Raw genomic sequence first — 27973 nt, forward strand, 5'->3', positions numbered from 1 at the left:
TAGGTTTTTACCATTTCGTGGAGTCAGAATGAATTTTGCTCTGTTCTTCATTGGTTTGAAGATCTTACGCATCCGCATCTTCGGTGTGTAGCCAATTTTGTAGGAGTACAGGTACCTAAACAGTTAAATACATTGTCTGTTTTTTTTCTTTTTTTTTATGTTAATATGTGATTTTGATGTTGTAAAATTGAAAGAACGTGGTGCAGAATGCTCAAATCTCACCTGTTATAATAACATGAAACAGGTAGAGTGAAGGGCACAGCTCGCCTGATTAGTCCTTGGAGCCTTGGTGGATCATATTGCAGTATGTTTGAATAGGCCACCTGGTTATCACTTATCTGCAAAAAACAACTAACTAAATCAATTAATTGATTGGTCTACACAAACATATCACAACATCCTAGAAGCAGAGGTGACTTCATCAAAGCCCCAGGTTTATTTACACATCATTGGGGTCTACATAATTTGATTAATCTCACATTTCTCATGAATTTGTTGCCACTGAAATTATTTCCCAGTAAGCACATATACGACGCAGCAATGTCTGAACCAGATTGTGACATCTACAGTTCGTGGGCCATTTTGAAGTGTCCTCCACTGATCGTGTGAACATGTTCCTCCTGTCCCATGAAAACCAAAACGTAGCAGGGATGTGAAATGATGTAGGTGCAACATAGTTCCAGTAATGCCCCCACAGAGACAACGAGACACAGATGACAAAGTTGACAAAGATGGAGGCTGCATCGTGTGCTGTCAGACCCTTCAGTAGGTTTGTAGTTAATCCTAGTGTAATGAAAATATGTGGAGGTTGTGGAAGCATGTGGAATTTGGAGTTTATGAGGATTCTTGAGGTAGGACATGATTTAATGCTGACTAACACATTTTAGTTTTTTTTTACTATTACATTTTGTTTATTCCAAAGACGTCACAGAACATTTTTTAGATTCAAATTAAAGGAACCATTTGTAGGTTTTGCTACACAGCCAATGTTAGCATTAACAGCTGTTTACTTACCAGTTTAGAAGAAATGTTCATCAAACTTCTTTCCTTTACTCGCTAAGAGCCGTCTCCAGCGGTGGAAAGCAACGATAATGTTAACTCTTGTTCCTATCACTTGTTTTCTTCTACTGAAGCTAGCATGCTAACCAGCTAGCCCCGGCCTCGTTGGTTTCCGATAGCTACTCTCTGTAGCATCCAATCTGCCCTGAAAACGTAGCGATGCTCGGACGGCGTATTATAACCTCTTGTATTATAAAAACAACAAAATCGCCCCGGATATTACCGAACGCCTTCGCAGAACCTTCCTTCAGGAATGTCGCCTGAGCATCAGAATTGGTCCAGATGTGGAAGTAGTATCTTGCAATCATGCTTTATATGGGCTAGATTCGGGCCGTGGAACTGGTGTATACTGGGCCCGAACAAGCATGTGGCCATAGTGTAAAAAACAACAAGTCAAAGGCTCACTTTCATCAGCTTACATAACTAAAGTTATACAGCTGAAATTACTTTCAACCAGTGGGGGGAATGCAAGTTACCTTTCTAACCCCATAATCTATCTTTGTAGTGTTCCCCTTCACAAACATTTTACCTTACAGCGCTATAGCCCAATTCATCATACATCACATTTTAAAGGTTCTCCCTTTGGTTTCCTACTTTAGGAGAGAGTGCTGCATGTTCTCAATTAAATTGAACTGATTTGTTGTAAAGTTGTGTTTTACCAAATTGCTTCCCAGGCTCTGTTATTCCACAATTATATTCATAATCAATTAGGCCTATTTGAATAATAATTGATTGACTGTCCAATGAAAAAACAGTTTGCCATCATAGAAAACTGAAATACACAGTGAAGTTCAGGCATTTTGCTAAAAAATGACTTCAATAATAAATTATCTACATTTTTGCCATTTCATGTTTTTGTCAATTGATTAATTGACTGATCATTTCAGGTCTAGAGTACTGGTTGGTTTCTAGGTGCCTTGTGGGGAACAATAGGACCCCAACAACAAATCTTTGCCCTTGGGCCCTTTAAGAGGTTAATGGCCACGCTAATGGGGGCATTATATCATGGAAATCAGTGCAATTCATCCTCTGGGAACCATTGGATGTCTGTACCAAATTTGGAGTCAGTCTATTTGATGGATGTTGAGATGTGTGTTAAAACTCACCGTGCGTTTGGTTCCGCACCTGCCGAAGTCATATTCAAAGTGAAGGTGATCCTTCGTAGATCTACTGGCTTGGCATGTCCCAAGTTTGAGCCAAGTGTGCGGTTCACCGGCGCCCAACATGCTCCTCTGCACCTGCACATGCATTTTCTCCAGCTTGCACGAAGTCCTCACAGAATCTCCCGAAACGCTGGGCGGACTGGTGCTGACCGGCCGAACCGGAATCAGGATCTCCCGGACGGGCTCAGGCAGAGGCTCCTGGCCGGTGCCTCTGGCTGGAGAGAAATGCTCCTTCTCCACCAGCGGGAGGCTTGAGTCCACAAACATGGGAAGATGGAGGTACGGCGGCGGCAGAATCGGTGTATCTCTCCGGGAAACTTTTGTTATCAACCGGGTTGTTTGATTTAAAGTCTTCAACCTCAGCAGCGCTTCTCCATCAGAGGGGGCCAACAGCGGTAAAATAACAAACATTGAAAGGTAAACCATATAAAACATTTTAAACTGTTTTTTTTATTTTTTTTATTTATTTTAATCAAACCTGAGAAACGAATATAATCACTGATGATGTGCTCTTTCGTGTGGGCCAAATCAACAGCACCTGGTGGTGACGGTGTTGCCGGATTGACTGACAAAAAGCCCCAATCAGAGCCGAGGACCCGCCCAATCGTGGCAAAAGTAGTCCACTGATTTCCGCTGTAGACTACTACAATTAGAGACACGATTTTAACCTATATTGGATTATATTTTGGAAAAGTTAAGTACGCCGAAGTATCTACTGGCGGTACCCGTTTGCTATTTACCATTATCTGCATTGATTACTATTAATGAATTACTTTGACAATGAAGAAAACTTAAAAACGTGATGATTCCTAAGGCAAGTTCTGGAGACATAAGGAGCGTCTTTTTTCTTTATTCACGATAGACATCGAAGACAGTGAAGTCCTCGGAAAGTGTAAGTCACACTTTATGTCTACCATGTCTGTTTGTTTAGATATAATCGAAGTATGACGAGGTTTTGACGCAGGTTGTTCTGCTTATTACCGGGTGTATTTTCAGATTTATCCCAGTTTAACGAGTAAAATTGACGCACCCGTTTCATTTCAAGAAAAGCACAAGTGGAACTAATAACATCAATAATGGCACCTCTCCCTGTAGGTGTGCCAATTTCAGGACCCTAGTGCATATTCACTGGCAGAGATAAAGATATTCATTATTTATTTTATATGTTTATTTATCTTTATATACAGCATATGGCCAACTGGAACTTTAATGTAACGGAGCTAGGAGTAATGTTATTAGGAGGACACATGACTAAAAACACCCATTACAACGTATTGCTTTTAAAAGGTGTAATGGGGCACAGATACCTTCTTTATCAATTTAAATCAATAAACTTTTTGTATACTACACATATTCTTTGCGTGTGTTCAATCTCATTAGCATGCACATATGAAGCTAATGCTTCATCTCCCAAGAAACTTCACCTGTCTTTTTTTCCTCTTGGTAAAGCTTAATGAAAACATGTAATGTACAGGTCAGGTCAGGTCAGGTGTGGAGGTTCTCAAGCAAAGCTTTCACTCTGGCCATGTAGACGGTCTCGATAATACATTCTCCACCACATAGCCTGAGTGATACTGTTTCAGCTAAGAGCTGCAATGATGAGTCACTTGATCAACTGTTTTGACAATTCATTTATTGTTTCAGCCGCTTTTCAAGCAAAAAATTTCAAACATTTGCTGGTTTTAGCTTCTCAAATATGAGCATTTGCTACTTTTCTCTGTCACAGGTGATAGTTTTATGAAATGAACTGACAGATCAAGCACTTTTAAGATGACACCTTCGGGCTGTGGGAAGTTTCAACAGGCACTTTTCACTACTTGTTTACATTTCATGGAATAAACAAATAATTGATTATTCAGAAAATAATTAGGTCATTAATCAGTGAGGAAATAGTTAGTTGCATTCCCAGTCTCAATGGATTCACTCAAACTTACAGTATGTTATTCTGTTATGTTGAATTACTGCTGCCACTGTCTGGTGGAGTTTTTCCTTTTTTCATGGAGGATTTTAGGATGAAGGGTGAATAAAACAGTGTGTACATATTTACATATAGAATGTAAAAACCTATGAGACAATGATTGTGATTTGGGCGTCCGTGAATGAAGTTGACTGATAAGTGGATAGAGGTAGTTTATTTTATCAGTTTGTATAAAAATACTAAAAATGGAAACAGAGGTTACACCCTCCCCTCCAAAAACAGCTCTGCAGCCAGAAAGCTATGTGTTTAGAGATTTTTTTTTTTTAGCAATAATCAGAGAAAAATCAAATTTTTCCATCTCACACTCGTTTTAAAGCGAACCTTGGTTTAGCACAGATTAGTGCACATTTACTTAAAGGGAACTGAGTACAATGTCAGTCTATCAGAGGGCAGAAAAGGCAACTCCAAAGCATGCATGACAAACTAGTTCTTTCAAATTGCTTTAATATTTTTCTATTCACCAAAGTGAGTATGAAATAAGGAGTGTGAGTAATGTGCCAGTCCAGTAGGGGGCAGCAGGTGTTGCAGCTCCGTTGCACAGGTGTGTGTTGCAGCATTCATTGGTGAAGGTGAAGTTGAGTCCCATGGCATATTTTTCACCCGTGAGTCCACACAGGGCGGGCAGGACGCAGCTCTTCTCATACAGCACCACATGGAAGTCTCCTGAAAGTTCAGTAGAAACATCAGTTGAAGAGTCGCACACACAAAACAAACCGCACTGACACGACTCCCTCCGCGCTCAGCCTTTCTCAGTTCTTTTTCTCAGTTTTGATTCATTTAAATTTTGCTCAGTGACTTGACACGCCCTCACCTTTCATGCCCACAGCTCTGCTGGACAGACAGAGCTGCCCGGGTGGACACTTGAGAGGAAATCTGATGCAGTCCAGAGGTGAGATGGCAGGGAAGACACAAGTGTAACAGAAGAGGGGAACTACAAGACAGATGTGTTGATTAAAACCACACAATGACTTTTAATAGTCTTTTGCAGAGGATTGTGAGTGATATAGTAATTCTGATGCAAGACACGATGAGAAGGACAGAAACTGTACCATCCATTGCTTTGAATTTAAAAACAGGCAACAAAATCCTCAAGCGTTAATGTTTTGTAATTGATGAGCTCATTTAATATTGTATCATTAGAATTGGTGGTATTTGCTTCTGCAATTGTATAATTATTATGGAAGTAAAATAAGTTGAAATTTATATAATACATCATTGTGGAGACAAAAGGTGATACATTGGCAACTATTTGATAATTGATTAATTGTCCGGGTCATTTTTTAAACTAAAATGCTAGAAATTTGCTTTGTTTCATCAAATGTGAAGATTAGCCTGTTTCTGTTTACATTATAGTAAGTTGAATATCTTCGAGTTTTTAAGACGTCACATGGGCCTCACGGAAACTTCTTTCTTTCACTATTTTCTAACATCTGATCGACCAAACAGTTAATCAATTGAGAAAATAATTGGCAGATTAATCAAAATAATCTTTAGTTGCATCCCTCTTAGCTGCAAAACCCTAGTGTTTCTGCTGGCAACAGCATGCATCTTTTGTACTCATATACACAAGTGAACACACAGTCATGTTTTGTTCCCTTACCCACAGCTGGAAGTAAACAGAGGAGAAGCAGAGGACAAACCAGCTTCAACATTACTGACTGTTTCTGTCTCACAGGAGGAAAATGCTCTTGTGGCTCGATTCTTCAGCCTTAATGTCTTCTTAATGTCGTCTCTTTCTTTTTTATCTTCTAGAAAAAACCATCCGTCTTCATCTTGAACACAAGAAACCTGGTAAAGTCTTGTTTTTTAAAGTCAGTTTCCAGTCAGCTTTATCCAGGCTTTCTTGGCTTCCTCATGCGGCCCAGCTGCAGAGATCTGAAGGTAAATCTCTTCTGGTTTCTCTAGATATTCTGTTAATTAACTCCAAGAATCTCCACACCCCAATACATATGATTCAATTAGACTGTTAGCTTCCCGGTGACAGCAATGATCTTTTCGGTGCTGCCTGGGCTCGCTGTCCTGTAGAGAATGGGCCCCATTCAGATTTAAGAGAATCAATGGAGCTTTGTTGGGAAACAACACTCCAGTATAAAATTGATATACAAAGTGTCATTTTATGTCTTATGCCATGTTTTTTAAACAGAGTGATAAGACACATTGCCTGTATTAAGGTGAAACAGGGCAGGTTTATTAAATCGTGTCTTATTTCCTAATGAAAGACGTTGAGTTTGGTGGGAGTGCTGTCAAGTGACCTGCAGTCCCATGACTAAACAGCGCATTGGAAGTAGGGACAGTGCCATGGTTTTTAACTTTATGGAAAAAAGATGTTGAATACACAGGTCTTTTAAGGCTGTTTTGGTACACAGAAAAAGGCGGCTTGTCGGTTTATGTTAAAATAAACTCTAATACCTTTAGTTTTATAAGAAAATGTATAGTTTTCAGTGAGGAATGGCGGTAATATTGTTAGATAAGATAATCATATTAGACACCACTTCATCTCTGTACACTCTTTCTCTCTGTTTCTATTTTTCAGCCATACAAGAGGCCCTTGTTCCTACCACGGTAAAGATGACCTAATTAGACCACAGTGAAACTGCAAATAAATCTTGGCATTTCTTTTAAGACAGGGAAAAAAAAAACAGTTGGCCGGGGTCAGTCACATAATTAATACAGGCCATGAAAGGTGATTTTCTAATACTTGACTGCGTTTATCGACGGTGACTCAATAAAGCTTTGACTAACTGTCAGATTTTTGGCTGTGCTCTCTCTCTCTCTTTCTGACCAAGAAGTGTGAAGTTTTCAACAGAAGAGTCCCGCACTTTGTTTTAACTTTTATTATCAGTGTTTGAAATTTTATTGCACAAAGGGGGGGGGGGCAGGCAGAGGGCAGAAGAAGGCCAAATGACCAAGCTGGGAAAATCTTTATGGATATCAGTTTGTGCTCTGGGTGAACTGAAACAGGAAAGGGCCTTGTCTAAACTGGTCCAAAGGTGATTCTAAAGGGCCGAGCCCAAGATCAAACGTAAACAGGAATAAATGACCAGGGTGTCTTTATACTTTTGGCCATATAGTGCAGCTTTTATTCTATTCTGACCTACATGAACCAGAACTTTTTGCACACAGCTGCTTTCAATTCTCACCACACATCAAATTAAGGCTATCATCTCTCTCTCCCTGCTGCAGCTCTACTCAACACAAGACAAGGAGAGTTGGCCTCTGGATGCCCCCTGCTGGAGGAAAGAAGGCACGGTTCGCTTGTCGACCTGCTGACGCCTCATGCGGACGACACCTGCATCCACTCGCACTGCTGCTCTCTTGCCGTGCAGGTCATCCAGTAGTTGCAGACAGGCGCGCTGCAACCTCGCCAGCTCAGCCTCAGAGGACATTAGACATTGCTTCAGCACCGCACTGCTCTGAGAGACACACAGGAAACACATTTAGCCTGATTTCTGATTCAGTGTTAAACCACTGAATGCTTTTTTTAAAACATATGGTGTGAACATCTGCCAATACACACAGCATACATGCTTATATTATTTGAATATGAAGGTGCTCTGGTTTACAGTTTGTTTGTCTATAATCTTTATTTTCACACATGAGGAGAGAAGGTCCTACTATCTTATATGAAAGGAAACTTTTCTTAAATATACCTCTCTAGCTATGTTTAGATGAACCTCTACTCCACACCTTGTTTGTTTTCTGTTATTACCTGTATTCAGATCAGTGTATGTTTTTGGGTGTCTTCTTTAACAGCCCTTATAATGCGTCATGGAGGTATCAGGAGACAAGTCCCAGTTTTGGTTTGTTTTAGATTAGTAATGCAGATTGTTGTCTGCAGTAGTGTGAGCGCAAGCTAACACAATAATGCCTTTTTCCTCAAAGGTTTATTTGTCACCGACCCAACAGTTTATTTGGGAATGTTTTCAAACGTTGGTTCCACTGTCCAATAAGGCATACTAGCTCATGGTTCATAAATAATTTATTAAAACTTTATAGATCAGTAACAAATCATTGCTAAGACCAAATATGAGGTTGGCAGGATGTGAAAAAATAAATTGGGCTGCTGTAGTAAACTTATCACAGGGTCAGACAGCTCTGTAATGTAAAAGGTGTTGCTGTGAGTGACAAGCCTGCAGAGAGTTATCGCCCAGCTCTGCAGCTCCCTTGTCGTTTAGCGCATTGTTTTAGTTTGGTTCAGTCCTACCACTCTCATCATCAGTATCATTGCCTGCTGTTGTTTTTGGTGGAAAAAGCTCTGATAAAATGCAGCATTCAAGAGCAGACAGGCTGAGTTAGTAGCTCTTAGTGGAGCTTTTAGCAGCTAAATAGCCAGATGTTTCCCTGAGGAGCTGGTGGTAGGGAACAAAAGGTGTTTGAACTATTGGAGGATTCGTCCTCATTTATTTAAGAGCTGAATATGATAGAAATAAAAGGAAACAACAAGCAAGCACAAGAAAATGATGTACACCAGCCAAATGGGTTATTACTTATCTATAAAGCATTAATAAATGATTAGTTAAGAATTAATATAACCATTAGTTATGAGGCAGAACCTCTTACTGAAGTATGAAGCAGAAGGTGGTGGAAGCCAAATGTCACTGTCGCCTTCATTTATGAGTGTATTTGACATTTTGGAGGAAGTAAACACCTGTATGAGATGAGCAGCCTCAGGTAACTGCGTGCCCGGGTGTCTCTGATAAACCTGCACCAGAGGCCTGTTGAGTTTCTCTCTGGACAGTATATCGCCACTGTACTCTGGACCCTGTGAACAGAATAACACAAGGGAAAACATCACCTTGTGGACACTGTCACTGAATCGCAAACAAAGTCACTGATCCTGTTCCACATGCACGCTAACCTGCGCTCTGCCGTGGCTGTGACGAATGCAGTTTATTTGCCTCTGCTTGCGAAACATGGCCTGTCGGGCGGCTGCAGACATCACAGTCAGGTTTTGCTGCGAAAGACAGAATGAAAAGAAAAACTCAAATTTCTGTACCGCATGCAGATGTTTCACACGCGGTCGTGTCCGTGTCTACCTGCAGACTGACTGTCTCTGCGATTTTCTTCACCAGGCCATCGTTGACGGTACAGTGAGCAGCTTTCTGCCTGGCGATGGCGTTGGTCAGCATCTGTCTGATGTTTTCCCTCAGTAGCAGTGACTGGTTGACTGTCAAAGTTGATGACTCTAAAACCTGTTTACACTCTGCAGGAGGACAAACCAGTGATGGAAAAAATGATCTTTTATCTGTTTCATTTAAACAAGCCATGGTGGACTGCTTTATTTTCTTAGGTCAAAAGGACAGTGAGCTTTTAACACATCTGCGTCTCATACCATTTAATTTTTACAGAACTATAACTGTTTTACTTCTGAGTACTCAGTTGGTGATGTGTAAGTGACAGACAGGGACAGTGTAAGCAGAAGAGATACTGCAGTAATAATGCACATATATTTGCACTCTGTACATTGGTAGTACAGTAGTTACTCGGAAATTTACATTTCATTTGCACTGCCATGAAATTTGGCAGACATTGTGCCTGCTTAACACCATCATGTTAGCATTTTCATCCTTGGTGTGTTTGCGTTAGCATTTAGCTCAAAGCACCACTGTGCATAAGTACAGCCTTACACAGCTGCTAGCATGCCTGTTAATACTAGTCTACGTGGCCACAATATTTCTTGTATATTCTGTGCACATTAAAACATATGAACACTGCAGTAAACTAGTTTCTTCAGTTTTATACTCTGCAAATACAGATATTTTCATATTGAATCCATAATTCCACATCGTACCTCTTTCAATTTTACTGGTTCCATTTTTTGGACACATGTTTTGCTCTTGGGATCTGCTTTTCCTGCTGCAACAGCAGGACTCCCTGCAGCGATTGATACAGTTTTACTTTCTGTCCTGAGTGTACCTGGTGTAAAGGGGCTGATGGCGTCCGTTTTGGTGAAGGTCTGGGCAGCGTTGCCGTGTCCTCCAGCAGAACCGCTGTGCGGCAGCAGCTCCAGGACACGAGCCCTTTCACTGGCACAGTCCAGCAGCCGTCTGCTGCTCTGACCCAGGGCCTGGAAGAGACAGATGAGGGACTTATGTCACAGTGGAGCTGCAACTTATCATTATTTCCATTACTGATTAATGTGCAGATTATTTTCTTTAATTTTGCCATTATTACATTAGTATTTACCTCAAAGCGCCACAGTGGCAAACAACAGCCTCACAGTTAAGCGCCTGGTATCCCTGGGGCCAGTTGCCATAACACCTTGAGTTAAGATTTTCCTTGAAATAATAACGGTTGCACAAAACACCTTTGTCTGACTGTCTAGAGTTGGATAACTCTACTTTCCACAGCTTGATGAGCTCTATGGTTTTATGTCACATGATCTGTCTGGTCAGGTAGAGTCCAGGTGTTTCATGTCCACAGGTGAACAGTGTCCCGGGTCACTCACTGAGTGTCTGCTCACTCTGACCGTCTGCTGAAGTTCCCGTCAAAACAACAGGAGGGTGAGAGAGCAGCGCACTCTTTTAATGTTGCTGTCTTCCAAAACAAACGGTTTCCATGGAAACGGTAGAATTATACTGCTGTAAAATCTCTTTCACTGCCGTAAATTACTCCTTCACTAAGGAAACCTTTTAAGAGATTTTGTGCAACACCCTTTAGTAACTCCCTCAGTGACGGAGAAATAAAACCTTAAGCGTTATACTTAAGTAGAAAACGTGAGGTGTTTTGTGCAACTGGCCGCAGGCCTTTATTTTTTTTAAATTAGCACTTAAGTATTTTCTTCAAAAAAAACAACAAAAAAACTAAAGAAACAACAACAACAACAACAACAACAACCAAAAATCGAGGGATCAATCGAGAATCAAGTGATGATGAGAGAAGGGTGGAGACTATTCATGCATGGAGGCTTCAGGGGTGTTGGTTTTCTTCCATTAGCCACTAAATCACATGGATGTTCAAGTGGAATTGGAGAGAACAGAAAGAAACAGACGGAGTCGGGGGTGGGGGGTGGACCTTTGAAGTAAAACAAGTCAGTCGATGAAGACAGAACAGTGGCGCTGTAAATCACCTGTAGCTGGGTGAGTGTGTTTCTCAGTGCTCCCTCCAGATCTTGTTTCAGCTCAGCCAGCTCTCTTCTCTCACACAACAGCAAGTAATCAGCACCATCTCTCTCCTGCAATGCAGCAGACCTGTCAGCGAACGCATCTCCTCTCCTGACGAATTCAGTTCACAACACTGAACTTAATGGGTTAATCCTTTACATATCATTTACATATCTGGTGTTGCATTAGGCCTTAATGGTAAAATCATAACATACTGTATTTCAGTTATTATTGAAAGGATTTAAAGATGATTTCATAATGTTAGAGGTTTTTTAGGATTTGAACTAAATTTGATGGAAGTTTTCGAACTTATATGCTTCTATAGGTAAAATCTCTAAAAACATGTCCTGTGCTGTGGTGCTGTGCAGAAAATAAACTAAATATTGTCAGAATTAATCTTTTCCTCAGATTAATTTAAAATGTCCAAAACTAGAAGTGGTTCAGACCGAAAGTTGAAAACACCTGAGACAACAGCCAAGTGTCAGAACATTGTCCTTGTGGTCCGACTCAAGCAAAACACCACAGTTGATCTCTGGAGAAATTCTCTCTTTGGTGTTTCTTCTCCATGAGAAGGTCAGAACGAAACAACAACAACAAGCCCTGAAGTGATTAATGATTCAGTGTTTCCCTCATGGAGCATCTGGTCATATGACTGTATTTATCACACCGTGGCCCAAAGAACAAAGCACATAGGAGACATGGATGGACGGACTGAATGGGCCCACCAGGGTCAGGTAGAGCCTCTGTTTGAAGGGACTATTGACATATTTTGTCATCTCTTTCAGTCTGAGGGACTTGCTTCTATACAGGAGGGGTGGGGGACCTTTTACATGTGTGTGCCCAGGGGTCTATAGTCTCATCTGCCCATGTGTGGAGAGCATCCTGATAAGAGCACACTGGGTCAAAAGAAATCTGTAGCTGTAATCTATAGCTGCAGCAAAGTGGATACGAGACTCGCTGTTTATGTTGTGGATTTGCTGCTCTGTTCAAACCGATAACAGCCAAGTTGTGCAAACTTACCGTCTCAGCAGTGGATGGCCTCCTGGTCCTCCCCTCTGAGCTCCTCCTGTTGACGGTCAGATCAGTCCTGAGGCTGCGCAGCATCCTCTCCAGGTGACCCCTCTCCCTCTCCAGCTTGATCCCCTCCTGGGTCACCCTGCCGGCCTGCCTGCGCAGCTGGCCCTCCACCTCCCGCACCCTCCGCATGTACTCACCGGCTACCGCGGCGCTGGCTCCAGCACACTGCTCACGCAGGCTGGTAGGTGGGAATGGGGCCACAGGTGTCCTCTGGGACCCACTGGGGAACTTGAGAGGAAAATTAAATAGCAATTTCCAAATATAAGTACAACTTTGAACTACTTGCCCTTCACTTGAGTTTCTCTTTTTTATGCAACTTATGTTGCTCTACATTCCGGGTAATATTGTACTTTTTACTACACTACATCTATTTAACAGTACATAATTACTTTATTAAACCATGAATATGATTAATGTGAAAAACTATATTTGAATGGAGCCACTTTGTATAATGAATATTTAACTTCATCTCATATACTATAAATATAGTTTACTGATACTTATGCATTTTCAGTGAAGTATAAATTTTAGCAGTGTTATAAATACTTTAAGTAAACGATACGATTACTTCTGCCACTGCTGTCTGTACAAAACAAAGTCATTATTGTCTTTATAAAAAGATGAAGTTGTTCTGAGATGTTCCATAGCCAAATTAATTAACTGTAAGTGCGTTTAACCTCCCATGAAAACTTCTCTTAACTGAACTTGGGTGTTAAATTAAAACTTTTATAGGACAGATGTTGCCGTTTTTTCTGACTGTTTTGTTCAAGTACACAAGAGTAACCTGACAAAAGCATCTGGTGAACCTCTGAAAATGCACCAGGAACCCATTTAAGGATCATGACAGGAGGTTGGGGACCAGTGACCTTGGTTAGCTTTACCTGAAAATAAAAGTCTAACATGATTGTGATACACTTGTAATATACACAGCCCCTTCTGACTATTAAACTTTATGACCCAAATAATAATGTCTAGTCAGTTATCATTATCATTGTCACTTGCCACTGCTCCCTGTATTTTTCTCACCGTCGCTCCTGTAGTCTGGGGCCTCAACATCTTGTTTTCGCAGATGCAGTCACGACCCTCTCCGCATTCCTCCTCTGGGATCTTATCTTCGGATGTTTCCGCTGTGCCGCCTGAGCGCTTCGGGGTGAAACCGGCGGCGCTGCTGCTGATCCGGGACCGCCCTGCCCGAGTCTGCCGCACCAGGCGCTCCGCCCGCTGAATGGAGCGGACCGTCCCATCGCGCCAGGACAGCGGTCCGATGGTGACAGAGCCGAGGGGAACCGACTGGACCTGCATTCCTTGACATATAGTTTCCTCCTAAAAAAAATGTCTACTGCCAACTGTTATCTCTCTGAATTAGATAAACCCCTCTAGGCCACTGTGAAGCATCCAGGGTGAAAACTTTGTATGAATTGTTGGTATTAGCTCCATAGCAACAGTTCCTGAAGTAACTAGAAACTCAAAGCTGTTTGGTGATTGGACAATAAGGAGACGACAGGGGGCACTGTCAATCAACACTTTTCTTTTAACGTTCATTTTCCCCACAGACAATGTTAATGCTGAACCACATTTACAGGGAGGATCAGCATGAAACTCTCCCAGGTGAATCATCAGAATAAAAGATGAACAACCGTGTCTGAAAATATCTGGTTCTTTGCTGGAAAGTGAAAGGTACAAGCATGGGCAGATTATAAAACAATGGGGCCCTGGGCGCAGACACCTCTCCTACTGTATAGGAGCAAGACCCCCAGGTAGAAAGCACAAGAGGCAAGAGGAAAGTCTTTGTGGTAGTTTTGCCCTTTTCTGTAGTTGTTTTATGTCCGTATGTGCTTTTTGTCTCTCTTTGGGGTTGTTTGGAGTCTTAGAAGTCAGTGCGTGCCTGTTTTAGTGACATTTTGCAAATTAAGCCTTGCTATGGCCCTTAGCGGCCTCCTATGGTGGTTCAGTTATCCATTCACAGATACAAGCCTGTATTCATGAAAACTCCTGAGGGAGAGGTTAACTACAACTCCCAAGGTGCCTTTTGGCGAGAAATGTCCAAACACTGAGCCTAAAATTCACTTGGTGCTGCTAACGGCGAGAGAAAGCTAAAGATGATGATGTTGAGAAAGAGACAACACAAACTGCAGTTTCAATCAAGTCACTTTTGAACTCTGTGTTAATTTTGGATGAATTCAGCAACTATGACGCCATGTTTTGTTCCCTAATTCAAACACAAAGCAGTTTGAATTAATTGCCGCTATGATTCACAATTCTGACTGGCTTTTTCTCCATGGCAACGGTGGCAGAGGGTCATGGGTATTGTAGTATTGAGTCCCATCCACCATGTCAAAATGATGGAAAAAAACATGATTCATCAGAATGACATAATTAGAAGTGGTGGTCATAACATAAATCCTACTTAAGTGAAACTGAAGATCTCGTTTAAAGAAACGTTTGAAGGCAATGCATGATGGTTAATGAAATAACAGCATCTTCAGACATCTAAATAACTTGGATCAGAGTGTTTAATTCTCTTGAGCTAAAAGAAAGATAATGCATACGTCCCAGGTTAACAATACAAGACATGTAAACATTGAAGATGATTGAGAAAAGTACCAAAAGAAAATAAAAAATGTGACATATATAAAAGCAGAAAATGAAACTGGTTAAAAATATTATTTTGGTCCTAAGTATTCCCCTCCACAAGCACCAATCTACCACTGTAAACAAAAAAATTGGCAGATCTCCACTGAGAAAGTACAAAGACAAACACAAGACACCAATGCAAAGAGCTTCACAGAATAAAGGGGGGCACATTCAGATTTAAAACAACATCATCCCCTCACCCCCTCTCTGAAAGAACTTAATGAGACTGACTCAGATCCACTAACAATCACACCATTCAGAAACGTACCAGCAACAGTCTCACTGCATGAATTGAAATCTGCCTTACCATTAGACCCATTACATTAAAAATAACTAGATACAGTAATCTGGTGGTCTTTAAATCAAGTATGAATCATCCAGCTGTGAGAAGCTACACCTGACATCTCTCCACACTGAAAACAATCAGGCTGTGTCTGACTCTCCAGCTAGTAATCATGGGAAATTAAACTCTTCCTTGGGCCATGGCAGAGCAAGGTGGGTCTGCCAGTGCAAACCTCAATAAAAAAAAAAACTGGAGAGATAAATATAAATAGACTTCATGTACACCACGATAAATATGTTGAAGAGGCAAAAAGGTGGTGCAGAAAGTGCTAAGTACTCCTCCAACTTTGTGCTGTTAGTTTGCGTCTTTGTCATTACGGGGCGTTCTCCCCCCGTCTCACAGTGTGTGTTTGACGGCCGTCACAGGTTCACGTTTGTTCTGCAGGTTCTGCTGCAGCTCTCTGAACAGATGGTCCCGCTCCTCAGCATCCAACAGGATTTGCTACGTTGGAGAAAAATAAAGATCTCAGTCAGTTCATAATGAGGCTTTATCGTTGCTGGTTTTTCCTCGTTTCACGTTGACAATAAGAAAAATATAAAAGCATCAGACATTGGAATACGTAACATTGATGGCTTCATCTATCCGTTAAAGTGATACCATTTCCTCTTACAAACAGAAAGACTCTTGGGTGTCTTTTATATTAATGTTCATTGATAAGGAGGAAGAAATATTTCCTGGTAGCTCACAGGCTGCATCACTGGTGGATTTTAAAACTTCGAAGCCTTAAGTAATGACCACTGTCATGAGCACAGGTGATGCTCACCACCACGTCCAAGTCCACTCATACATTTTCACATCAGTTTAGGAATTGAAATTATAACAGAGTAATTTTTTGGCCCATTTCAAAATATCCGACAGTGAGCAAGCATTACCTGACAGGATGTTTAACTTAGTTTGCTTACATGCTGCAAGTGGGAGGATTTTTTAGCCACTTATGCCCTTCTCTTTCATGGTTACCTCACCACCTCGCGGCTGTATGCCTCCGCCAACCGGCCGAGTTGCAGAAAGTATGGTCACAATCTTGCCTCCCTGAGTTACAGCGTTGAGAAAAATGTGTTTTTGTGGAACATTACGATGCCACACTGAAGTTGACATTTGACCATATGGACATAAAATGTCATCACTTAATTTTATCCTTATGGACATTTGAGTTAATAAGGGTATAGATTTCTGAGTTATGGCTAAAAGCGTGTCTTGTGAGGTCACAGTGACCTTGACCTTTGTGCCGAATCTGAAGAAATGATTGGGTTATTACCGGCCCTGACTCTTGCTAGTGCGCAGGCATAAAAATCCTTCTTATATGAGATGAATCTAAACAACTAGAAACAGGCTCTTTCACCGGGTTTCCTTGTTTGTTCAACTGATTATATTCAGAGGATATAATACATTTCTTACAGAGATCTTAGCAGGTGGAACAAGACATGCGTTTCTCTCCCTCTCTCTTAATGTTTGACCTTGTGCTGCTTCCTCAGTCTTTACTTTAATGTCATTCAACTCAGACTTATGCTGCATTCAAAGAAATACAGTAATTTTCAGACCTAGCAAGATTGCCGCTGTTGACCAGGATTACTTATTCAGATGTGAGATCGACATGTTAAATTGCCATCAGAGAAGGTGACGTAGTAGGTGATGTAGTTCTGTACCTAAATTTTAACACATACTGTGACTACATTGCAGGGTTACTGCTGCTGAGAAAATTAAAACCTCTTTGTAATCTACAACATATTTTCTCAGTGAGGCTGTGAGTAAAAGTAAAAAGACTCCCAAACCTTGACTTGAAGGATTTGAACCTGCCACTGATGTTTGGGATTAAGGTTTTTATTGTAGAAAAAAACAGAAACTTCCCTATCAAAAACAAAAAGAGCTACAAAAGTGCATCACGAGGTTTTCAAACTGTGTTCACGTGCTTCAAGGTATTTTTACTTCTTGCTATTTTTGTCTCCTTTTGTTGTCCTCCTACAGTAACTACTTCAGTGCCAAGTGAGCTTACATCCAAGCAGGGCCGGTCAGTGTGTGTGGTATGTGGAAGTGTCACACTACGCACAACAATAGTAACCTGATGACTCCTCTCAGAAAACATCCAGCCACGTTTATGATCAGTTAAAGATGGACCAGACCAAACTGGCGTGACAACATTTGTACTTGGACCCGTGACAGACACCAGACTGACAGTCTGTGCCTTCACCACAAAACCATCTGCGTTACCTTCACTCTGTCGGTGTTTAATCAAGTTTGCACCAGTGCAATTTTTCACTTGTTAATTCATAAATGTGGATATATATTTTTAAAAATTGGTTAAACTAAATCTCTCTGCGGGGATGGAGGTATTCAGGGCTGCAAATTATGATTTCTGAATGAAGGGAGGAAAGGTGAACATGGAGGGCTTGTGTATAATACATACATTTCTGCTTTTTGATAGAGAACACGTGTTTGGGTGTTATTTATTTACTCAGAGTTAATACTGTATGGCTCTTTGGTCTAAATGACCTTACTCCAGTATATAACCGCTGGTGTTAATATAACATGCATCATTTTGTAGCGCTCCTTATGCATACATGCACCGAATACTGATGACGGTCGACTATAGGGTCTCTCCGCTGGAGGATGACCCAGAAGCTTTCCAGGAACTCAGGAACTAAACCTGTGTTTCAACATTGAGTTCCTGTCCGACAGTGCCAGGGTCGAAAAGAAGCTCCTGCTGTGGGTGCAGTGACTTTTAAGAAAGCACTCTAGTATCAATATTAGGACTTGGGTTGGGTATTTGTTGTTGTTTATTAACATTGAAGACAAAGTTAAGCTTTGTTCGTCTGCTTCCCAACTCGCTTAAAAGTAAAGAGTGAAAGAAAGAAAGTGAGAGTGCAAACGAGGGCGAATGACAGTGATTAGTAATTAGTCTTCAGATGAAACAGGAGCAGGTGCTGAGAGTAGTTCCCTGCAGCACTTTACCTCTATGAGTTTGTCTCTCTTCTCCAGACTGTCCCTCAGTTTCCTCTCCTCTCTCGCTCTGTCCTCTCTGATGTTCTGCCAGGCTCTGTCCGCCTCCTTCTTCCCCTTCTCTCTCTCCCTCAGCTCCCGCCGAGTGTCTCTGAGTTGACCGGTCAGAGAAGACACTGTCTGACTGTGAGTCTCCTGCTGCTTCTGGTGAAAAGACAAATGCAAGAGGAATAGTTAGCGAGGCTAAGAGTTGTTGTTGGTCCTCAAATAAAATATGACAAAAGAAAAGCAGCATATCTTCTCATTTGAGAAGCTGGAACTGGAGAATCATTGTAACATTTAATTGATCATCAAAATTGTTGATGATTGTTTTCTGTCAATTCCACACCAGGTAAACACCACTGTAAGTCTAAATAAGTATCAGGTAGCAGGTGAAAAGGGAAAAGTCCTTCTCAATACAGAATAAACAGACAGCTTTTTCTTTTTCATTTTTCCCTTTAAAGTATAAAACTTTCAAATCGTCTCCTCATGCCAACATCTCACCTGCACCATGTCCTGGCATTCCTGCAGGGCTGTGGTGAGTTTGGTGATCTCCTGGCACAAGGCGGCGCCGTTTCCCTCTGTGTCTTTCAACAAGGCCGCTTGCCCAGCTCCACCCCCTGCCATCCCCCAACCAGTCACAGAGTCAGAGAGAGCCTATGGGGAGAGGACCTGCTGTGAGTAAAAGTTTCCCCCGTGGTCACCCAAGTCAATATTTACTGACAAACGTTTTCTGCCAGAAGAGGCTGAAACGCCTGAGCACTGCAGAACAGGCTCCTCATTCAATAACACAGAGAGAGTGAAAGCAACTTTCTTTGAGGGGTGAAATAGGTTAAATGAATACTTGTGTCACATTATATCCCAATGTAGAACATATACATATATATACATACATACATACATACATACATATATAGATACATATATATATATATACACACACACACACACATCATATACTATTGTTCTTCCATAATAATGGTAGTATAACAAAACCATAACAAACAGAAATTCTCAGTAAACCCGCAATGCTAATGTTCCAACCCTACTTAAAACGTTAAAACGACTTTCTAAGACAGATAATGTTGTATTCGCATCTTCTTTACTACAAATTATCTCTGTGTTTTTACTGTATTTGAGAGGAGAATATTAACTGTAAGTAAAAGCATACAGTACTGTGCAAAAGTTTTGGGCACTTTAGATGTTCCTATTCTCATCCATCATGCAGTTCCATCAGGGAGACGTCTGGTCGGTCCCAAATTGACTCTGCAGCATCACCACAACCTCAAACATACAGCCAGAGTCAGAACTATCTTCAACAACACATGGTCCGGCCCCCCTGAACATCATCATCACCATCAGGCTGGGATACATGAAGAGACTGAAGAACTGTGGCAGGTTCTCCCAGGTGCTTGGTACAACCTATCTGAAAAGGGCCCTTGATACAAGTGTACCTAAAGGGGCAAAGGGTGGTCACAGCAATATTGACTTGATTTAAGTTTGTGCTGTTTATTACAATTAATCTACAAATAAAAACTATTCATGGAATTATCTATTTTATTTATTTATTATTTATGAAAACATCCTACCTCAATATTTTTCACAAGTGCTGAAAACTTCTAGATTCTTTTTCCCCTAAAAAACCTAAGTTGGTCGTACTTTTTTAAGCCCTAAGGAGAGTCTGCAGGTATTCCTATTGCATACAGCACCTTCAACAATAAGGTAGGGAAGCCTGTATCTTGCCTGAGATGCAAAACTGAGGCCAAAGAAGTAGTTATGGGACTGCTGCAGCTCCTTAAGCTTATTTTGCTGCAGTAATAACAAGAGCTGAGCGTATTAGGATCTTTATCAACCCAGATCTTCTCACATTTGTATCATGGTGGCTGAACAGTGAGAGAACAATGTTCCTGGAGTCTTTAGTGAGTATATCTTTTTATATGTATATTACCTGCACATCTTTGTGACGGATCTCCAGCCCCTCTTTGAGGCAGTGGATCACAGCTTCCTTCTCCTGCAGGACAGCAGCAAGGGCCCGGTCCCTTTGCCTCCACACCTCTCTCTCTTTCTCCCCCTCCTTCAGCAGCTGCTCCTTCTCCCCCAGAGCCACCCGTAGGTCCTGGCGTAAGCACAAAATGCAGGTCAATCTAAATAAAACTTCAAGTGTGGGGACAAAGTACAAATGCACACAGTGCCTGAATGTAGAAAGAATGTGGGTGTGTGTTTTTTTTACATTGATAATATCCTGGTTGCACTGCAGCACACTGTTGAGTGTGTCAAGGTCTCTCTCTCGGTCTCTTCCGGCCTTCCTCAGCGCCTCGATCTCGTTCTCCATGCTCTTCTCTTGCTCAGTCATTTCAGACCTGAAAGTCTTCAGCGCAGCCTGCAGAGCACAGAATGTGTTGTAATCTACATTTCAGACATCTGGTTTAGATTAAAATTTGTTTATTACCCATATAAACTGAATATTTTCTACTGAAATTGGGTTTCGGACTCTTGGTCAAACAAAACAAGACATTTGTAGGCATCATCTTGAGCTAACAGAAATAAAAATTGGCATTTTACTGTTGTTTCCACAAATAATAGCTCTAGTCTGTACTTCTCTGGGCGCCAGATCACCAGATTGTAAAGGCCCAACACTTACTAAAGGGCCTTTGACATGTCAAGGATATCGACTGAAAATCCACATGAAGCACGAAATGTTGATCTTTATGTGCTTTAATGCCAAAAACAATAGAGATAACTCCAAAACACAGTGTGTAATCCATATTTTTTTCCAGAGCCAGAGGAAATTGCTGACATGGCCTGAGGTAAAAACAAAAAAACAAAAATACCCATCACAAGACCTGCTCTGCAAATACAAAAGCCTTCAGGGACAGGAGGACTGAGTCTGATGACTATCAGCCAATGTCTGTTGTGCTGATAACTAGTATGCTTCAGTACGTGGGTATTATGTTTCATCATAAGCAGATTCAGCAGTAAACACTTAAAGGATAACTCTGGGATTTTGAACCTGGGCCTTATTTTCCCCATGTTTTTGGATATAAATGATTAATAACCGGTCTAGTATTGAGCAAGAGCGGTCTACCCCGCAACCGCCAGACAGCTGCTGCAATGTAATCAAACAGGACGGTTTAGGCTAAAGGTGTAGGCTAACGTTATATGAATCAGCAACCCTCTCACTACTAGCCAATGACAATGTGAACCTGTCAGTGGTAAAAACAAGCACTTCTAGTGGACTACTTGATCACATTGCAGCAGCTGTTTAGTGGTTGCTGGGTACACCGTTCTCACTCAGTAGTGGACTGATTTTTGTCCCTATCAATCATTTACAACCAAAAACATGGGAAAGTTAGTCACACATTAAACAATCCCGGAGTTATCCTTTAGTGTCAGGATCAAAAAGGACAATGTCAGTTCTAACCTTGTTGTCAGAGAGAATTTCCTTCAGGTTCTCGGACAGTTTCTCGGTCAGCTTGTTGGCCAGCTCAGTACCTGCACCCTCCTCCAGACACAGTCTTCTGATCAGACCCATACACTCCTGGAAGAGAGGAAATATCTGTCTGCTTAGTGCAATAGAGCCAACAAACTCATGTAATGTAGTCTTTAGATGAGTTTGAGATTTAAGGCGTATCTAAGTGTGGATATTTGCAAGCGTCAAAGTTTATGAAGCCATTTCATGCAGGAATCAATACATGGGGCCATAATAAGCCGAGGGGAAGTCTTCATGTAGAGGCCAGAGCCGAGCTGATATGAATGCAAATGAGAACCACTGCAAACATCAGACAGCACCATCATAAATCCAACAGCTCCATCAAACAGGCAGCCACATTTATTACTTGTCTATACACCCTGAAACTCAAATCTGTTGAAACCTGTGCAAATCTGTTTCAAACCACAAGACTCGCTGTATGATTTCAGAGAAGATGTAAAGAAAATTTAAAAATGAATCGTGATACATTTGTTCATTATAAAGATTTAGGAACAGTTATCCTTTTTAAAGTGTATTTCCTATGCAACTCAATATTCACAGCATATAAACAGTTGGATGTCAACATATAGTACTTTTCTGTGCTCAGTGTGTGCAGGTTTTAAAATCACCTGGATTATTTGCATATTCTTCATATGCAAAGGGAACACAGTACGTCTACCAGCACCTCTGAAGCTCACTAAACAACATGTCATATTGTGTTTTTGTGGCATTTGGACAGAGCCAAAGTAGCTGTGGCTTCCCCCTGTTTCCAGTCTTTATGCCAAGCTAAGCTAACAAGCAACTGGCTGGAGTGTTATATCGAACCTGTCAAGTTATTAGTGTTGCACATCATAAAACCAGGACTTCCTTATACAGCCAATTATTGCTAATCTGTAATAGGCTATAATCCATTCAAGAACACTTTGGGTCAGATAAGAAAGTCTTATTTGTATTTGTATTATTTCTTCAGTCCTATTTGCCTTAACTGTTTAGCTATTACATTCATCTAGAGTGACTTACAATGAGTGCAGCAATCCAATAAAATTCCTGCTGTAAATCATCAACATAACAAGCAGCTAAAAATAAGAGCAGTCACAATAAAAGCTTTAAGAAAAAACATACTTGATTGTCACCAGTACAACGTGGTGAACAAACAAAGCAAAGCGAATGCAGTTTTGACGCTGCCACTTTAAGGGCGCGCAGTGACTTCAAAGACAAACCACATTCCAGTGAGCTTTGAGCCAGAGCCAGGGCTGTGGCAGAAGATCTCACTGCCGTGTGCATGACTGAGTCCTGTCTCCCCTCATCACCTCACCCACCTGGATCAGACGCTCCCGGCTGTGCAGAGAGTGACCGAGGCTCTGCAGCAGGAAACTGCCACCCTCCTCCTCCTGGTCCAGCTGGAGGAAAGAGGAGAACAAATTTATTTGTTCCTGCTTTAAAACATAAACCAAAAAAGCATGAAATTCTGAGCCCATCACATAAAAATAGTTGCAGTTTAATTTTCTTTCAATTGTCTAATTTGTTAATTGACAAATCGTTGCAGCTCCACTGGCTTTCTATTGTTGCTAATACAATACCTAAGCCTCATTACTGACAAAACAATGCTTTCTTTGATACCCTTGTTTGGGGAATATTAACATTGGATCTGAATCAATTAGTCAATTAATAGAAGATTTATCAGCAACTATTCATATAATCAATTAATCGTATCAGACATTCTTCAAACAGAAACTTCCTTTCAATCTTTCTTTGGTTACAGCCTCAAATGTGAGGATTTCATATTTCATATTGCCTTGTGTTTCTTGGTGTTAATGCCTTTTACTACTGCCTTTTGCTACTACTATCTGGGGAACAAAGTGGAGCTTTTAGCAGCTAAAGCGTTGGACATTTCCCTCACATTTTGCTAGAGACCAACAACAGAGCTAAATGAATACTGTTATATTTGCCAGGTGGCCAGAAACAAGCAGCCACAAATGAATGATCGTGTTACTCTGTAACTGCTGGACGTGCAAATAAGAAGCTGATTGCTAACAAGCTCGCCATATCAACTTAAAAGGTGATGATTTATCAGCATTGTGATCACGTGTTTAAACCTGCTGCCACTCCCACACATTTCTTACTAATGTTCATCTCTGCTCATCAGCAGCCCTCGTTCTGACAGAGATCAGGTGATGCGGACTCCAAAGAAGCTGAGAGAGGCCTGTTAATGATATTCTCTATCATAAGACTGCTGAGCCCGGGGCGAACTCCACTGGTCGGGGAAGATTCCAGAGAGGGAGGCTGTGTGTGTGTGTGTGTGTGTGTGTGTGTGTGTGTGTGTCTGCACCTGTAAATCTGGAAACGTGGACACACCCTTCAACAGACACAAAACACAGTACACCCACCCTCCATTCCTTTTCATAATGCTATATTTGTGCTCAGTCAACATTCACAGAGTGGTTCATGGAGCTGTTTGGACATGTGACTGAGGGGTGTTTTACTTGTGCAAGAAAAGGTTAGAGGCAAAGATCCATTATGACAGCTGGTACAAATAACGACTCTGTTACATCACTGGCATCTTCAATTCAATGTCCAATTGTATCTATTCTATTTTTAGATAATTATTGAGTTTATACATCTATGATTTGTTTTTCATTTTTATTCCATGTTTCAGATTTTATATGTTCATGAAGTATTAATGTCCATATTATTATTCACTTTATGAATTAAAACCACTTTAACCTCTTTAAAGGAATAGTTCGACATTTTGGACAATATGCTTCACTTTCTTGCCTTAATCAGTCAGATTAATCAGTCAATTATTTTGTCTATAATTTGCCAGATAGTAGTAAAAAAAAATATCCTGTATAATTTCCCATAGACCTATGTTACATCAGAGCTCTCATTATATGTCGTCTGTCTAGTCCATAAAAAACAAAGTGTCAACACTACAAATTGTGGATTTATGAGGGGTTATGTGCTGGAATACTTTTTGCCTGAATGAGTTTCAATGTGATAATTAGTGAGATTAAGAGGCGCTTGTAGGCAGATTGTTACCTTCAAACAGAGCCTGGCTAGCTGTTTCCCCCTGTTTTCAGTCTTTATGCTAAGCTAAGCTAACAGGCTGGCACGAACATGAATAAACACAGTTCCCAAAATGTCAAACTACTCTTCAAACATATTACTGGAGTGTGTGAGAGAACAAACTGAATGCTTACAGGTGCCCAGTCTGATCCGTTGACTTCAGTTGGTTCGCTCCTTCCGTGTTTCAGCTCAGCCTCCAGGGTCCGGATACGGGACACAGCTTGGTCCAGCTGGCCTCGCAGGTGCTTGACAGCGTGGTGAACCCTGCCTGTAGTGCTCTGGAGTGACAAATGATTTCACAGAAGACATGATTCGTGATGAAAATTAGTGAAATGTCTAATCTGTGTGTCAATATTTACAGCCACAGCATCTGGTCAGAGACAGGAATGAAATCACTCACCTGTCGATGAAGAGGCACGAACTCGTCCCTCAGCTCTGTCAGGACATCCCCCTCCTCTTCGTTCATTTCATCCACTCCGTTCTCCAAATCCCCAAAGTTCAGCAATCTGTTCACTGTGAGCGACACCATCTCTCCGCTTTTTCCAGAGTACCTCCTGTCCTTCTTGTCCAGAACTGGGATCCTGCTCCCTGATGGTGAACTGACTGGCTTCCCCTCGATGCTTCTGAGCTCCTTCAGCATGAAGTTGACTGACTGATCACCTGGTGAGTCAAACGGGTCATTGCCATCGAGAGAGTCCAGGGACTGAATGGACTCAGTGCGGGAAGACGCTCGTAAAGAGAGAATGGATCCCGATAGTGAAGCCGGGCTGGAGCAGATGGATGGCACCCTCTGCCAGTGGAGCGGCATGCTCTGGGATTTGTCCCGCGACCCTGCCAACGGGGAGAAGGGTTGGAAAGGCAAGCGGCGGGGAACCCCACAAATGTACTCATAATCCGAATCGGACACCCGTAAGGAATCACAGCCTTCACATCCTTTGCCCTTGCTGCATCTTTTGCCTGTTTTTGTAAAATACGGACACATGTCCCACTTCTCGGACCAGCACTCGTACTCTGAGAGTGCCATATTCTCCTTGAGCATCTCCCTGTAGCCCTCCTTATCCGCCTCTCCATCCTCCTCGCTGGTGCTACCCCTGCTCTGCAAGTCCCGTGGGTGTCTATGGTGGTAGTTTTGCCGCACCCACTGTCGGATCTTGTCCCTCTCCTGCGACAGCTTCTGAAGCCTCTCAGACGAGAGCACCTTCACCCTGGCTATCACCGAGTCGAACTTGAACACCCGCTCGAGGGCACATACGCACTTGCCACACACAAACTCCCCCTGCCCGCTGCCCCGTGGCACAGACTGCCCCAGTATGTGGGTCAACACTGAGAGCAGATCCATTCCTTTGGACGGGGAGCTCAGGGATAACTGGGACTTGGAGAGAGACACTGAGGAACCAAGAGACATTGTGCTGCCTGTGAAGAGTAAAAACAGTTGACTTCAGACTCAAACAATATGTGACCTAAAACTTCTCTGTATTTCCTTATGCTCCAGACTCACCCCAGGGGCTGCTCTGAGAGGACCGGGACAGGCTCCTTCCTCTCAGGGACTCTGTCGGGGTCAGAGGCTGACCAGCCTTCTTATTTTGACCCCCAAACAGCCACCGTCTCTGGTTCCCCTGCAGAGCACCGCCACATATTCGGCACAAGTCATTTTTACCTCTGGAGGACATCATGGACAGAGGGATGATACTACACCTCCTGTTGTCCTATAGATACTCGAGCGTCTCTGTAAATTAAAGCAAAGAAAAGAGAAGAGATGGCTTGTAGTCCAACAGCTGGATGTTACTTTTGTTTTGCTGCTCTGATACTGAAAGATGAAAGTTTGACTGATCCATCTAATCCAACCAGACTGACAAATTAAAGTATCTCCCAGTACTTTGACTTAATGTTTTGTCCTGTCCCTCCCCTCTATGGATAATGTTTGGCTGGGTTATAGCTGCTCACAGCTTGCTGGGTGTTTACAGTACTTTCCCACAGGGCGGGACACGTCGACCTTGAGCCACGCTGACAGTGAATTCAGTCAGACTGTTGATGAATGAAAACTTTCTCTTCAAACAGTCAGTCTCTCCATGAAACTCTCGCTCCTCTCAGGACGTCTGCATTTTCTAAACAGTCGAATATGACACATCCTGAAATCAAGTTAACCCGTTCAAGCCTACATCAGAGGATGTTTAGGTGCATGGGTTTAACTGGACATATACTTTCTGTGTACAGCGATTTAAAAAAACACTGAATTAAAACCGCGATAACTGCCGGTTTACGTGACTTTTGCCTGTTTGATCACGACAATTTAAGGCAGTAATCTTTTCCGGGAACCGTAAATAGCATGCAACATGTTTCCAAAGGGAAACCAACTAGTGGGAAACACTTGAACTATCGTCTATCTGAATCTATTTTAGGGAAATGAAGTGCAGCGATTCACCTTCAAAGTAACGTCAGCCTGTGAAAGCGGAGCTGCAGCCCAGAATATGACTGAGCACTCAGCGCCTTCAGTTCAGCTCCCTGTGCTTTTAACGCAGGCTTCGTTATTAACACACCGTCATCTCTCATATACAAAGTATTTTCAAGCGCTGTCTTACGTTTGAGGTCCTCCGGGGTTCACGCACTGGACGTGATAAAAGTTAAAGTCCGTCAGGTCGAGGAAGAAATCCTCATTGTCACAGAGGCACAAGAAATGGAAGTGTTTGGAAAAAAAAAAAAAGTTTCCGTCACCGGGAACTGGACTGAAGCCGCGTCGCCACACACCGGAGCAGAGGAAGAGAGGTGGGTGTCACCTTGCTGACGTCATCGGCCGTACCTGTTTAGTGCCGCGTGAACAGAGGGAGGAGGTCTGCAAACACTGGTTGAGAGAGGATTCAGGGCTGTGTGTTTTTAACCCACGGAAGAGCAGCCTGGGTTATGTTGTCACAGCAGAACAGCCTCTTAGTACAGAACAATTGGCCTAATAAACGGAGGCCAATTTCTGCCACTAAATGTAATAGTTACAATATTTAATATAATTTTATTATATAAAGTGTTTTTGTTAGAAAAATGACCTTATAACTATGAAATACTATCTTAACTTACTAATAGTATCTCATAATTGTGATTTCATGTATCATAGTTACA

General features: G+C 41.8%; 3 protein-coding genes and 1 long non-coding RNA gene across 5 annotated transcripts; 1 reads left to right on the forward strand and 3 right to left on the reverse strand.

Annotated features, from left to right (window-relative positions):
- The first annotated feature begins 2953 nt into the window (after positions 1–2953).
- On the forward strand, positions 2954–6038 carry LOC111222615. The gene is made up of 3 exons (XR_002665143.1): positions 2954–3114; positions 5027–5089; positions 5953–6038. It is a non-coding gene; the product is annotated as an uncharacterized LOC111222615 (long non-coding RNA).
- LOC111222614 (sperm acrosome membrane-associated protein 4-like) lies at positions 3873–5955 on the reverse strand. Its single transcript, XM_022746407.1, has 3 exons — positions 5801–5955; positions 5012–5131; positions 3873–4863 (listed from the first exon to the last, which is right to left on the reverse strand). Exons 1-3 carry the CDS (start codon positions 5850–5852, stop codon positions 4658–4660), a joined length of 378 nt encoding a protein of 125 aa, XP_022602128.1. The 5' UTR covers positions 5853–5955; the 3' UTR covers positions 3873–4657.
- A 1040-nt stretch (positions 6039–7078) lies between the features above and the next one.
- Positions 7079–13682, reverse strand: ccdc105 (coiled-coil domain containing 105). The gene is made up of 8 exons (XM_022746379.1): positions 13407–13682; positions 12324–12608; positions 11270–11374; positions 10117–10267; positions 9237–9403; positions 9059–9154; positions 8849–8962; positions 7079–7613 (listed from the first exon to the last, which is right to left on the reverse strand). Exons 1-8 carry the CDS (start codon positions 13680–13682, stop codon positions 7386–7388), a joined length of 1422 nt encoding a protein of 473 aa, XP_022602100.1. The 3' UTR covers positions 7079–7385.
- Positions 13683–14884: 1202 nt separating this feature from the next.
- LOC111222610 lies at positions 14885–27808 on the reverse strand. Of its 2 annotated transcripts, none has more exons than XM_022746401.1 (11): positions 27445–27808; positions 26364–26591; positions 25266–26278; positions 25000–25143; positions 23119–23199; positions 21752–21868; positions 20561–20710; positions 20279–20446; positions 18835–18987; positions 18304–18495; positions 14885–15798 (listed from the first exon to the last, which is right to left on the reverse strand). In XM_022746401.1, the coding sequence occupies exons 2-11, from the start codon at positions 26536–26538 to the stop codon at positions 15694–15696; spliced, it is 2298 nt and encodes a 765-aa protein (XP_022602122.1). In that variant the 5' UTR covers positions 26539–26591; positions 27445–27808; the 3' UTR covers positions 14885–15693. The 2 variants fall into 2 exon arrangements, with proteins under 2 accessions (XP_022602122.1, XP_022602123.1); XM_022746402.1 differs by having other exon boundaries at positions 27288–27808.
- Positions 27809–27973: the final 165 nt, after the last annotated feature.

The sequence above is a fragment of the Seriola dumerili genome, unplaced genomic scaffold (assembly GCF_002260705.1).
Source record: "Seriola dumerili isolate Sdu_G_001 unplaced genomic scaffold, Sdu_1.0 BDQW01000104.1, whole genome shotgun sequence".
NCBI classification, from domain to species: Eukaryota; Metazoa; Chordata; class Actinopteri; order Carangiformes; family Carangidae; genus Seriola; species Seriola dumerili.

Bases quoted from the DNA above. Each gene is read 5' to 3' on its own strand.
- LOC111222610 (XM_022746401.1), bottom strand. From the start codon at position 26,538: ATGATGTCCTCCAGAGGTAAAAATGACTTGTGCCGAATATGTGGCGGT. The intron at 20,447-20,560 runs GTAAAAAAAACA...TGCTTACGCCAG, and splicing joins GCAACCAGGATATTATCAAT to GACCTACGGGTGGCTCTGGG. The intron at 18,496-18,834 runs GTGAGATGTTGG...TCTTTTCACCAG, and splicing joins AATGCCAGGACATGGTGCAG to AAGCAGCAGGAGACTCACAG.
- ccdc105 (XM_022746379.1), bottom strand. From the start codon at position 13,682: ATGCAGGTCCAGTCGGTTCCCCTCGGCTCTGTCACCATCGGACCGCTG. The intron at 11,375-12,323 runs GTAAGTTTGCAC...GCTGCATTGCAG, and splicing joins GGCCATCCACTGCTGAGACG to GAGAGAGATGGTGCTGATTA. The intron at 9,155-9,236 runs GTAGACACGGAC...TGTCTTTCGCAG, and splicing joins CAGAGACAGTCAGTCTGCAG to CAAAACCTGACTGTGATGTC.
- LOC111222614 (XM_022746407.1), bottom strand. From the start codon at position 5,852: ATGTTGAAGCTGGTTTGTCCTCTGCTTCTCCTCTGTTTACTTCCAGCT. The intron at 5,132-5,800 runs GTAAGGGAACAA...TCTGTCTTGTAG, and splicing joins CTGTTTACTTCCAGCTGTGG to TTCCCCTCTTCTGTTACACT. The intron at 4,864-5,011 runs GTGAGGGCGTGT...CTGAACTTTCAG, and splicing joins CAGAGCTGTGGGCATGAAAG to GAGACTTCCATGTGGTGCTG.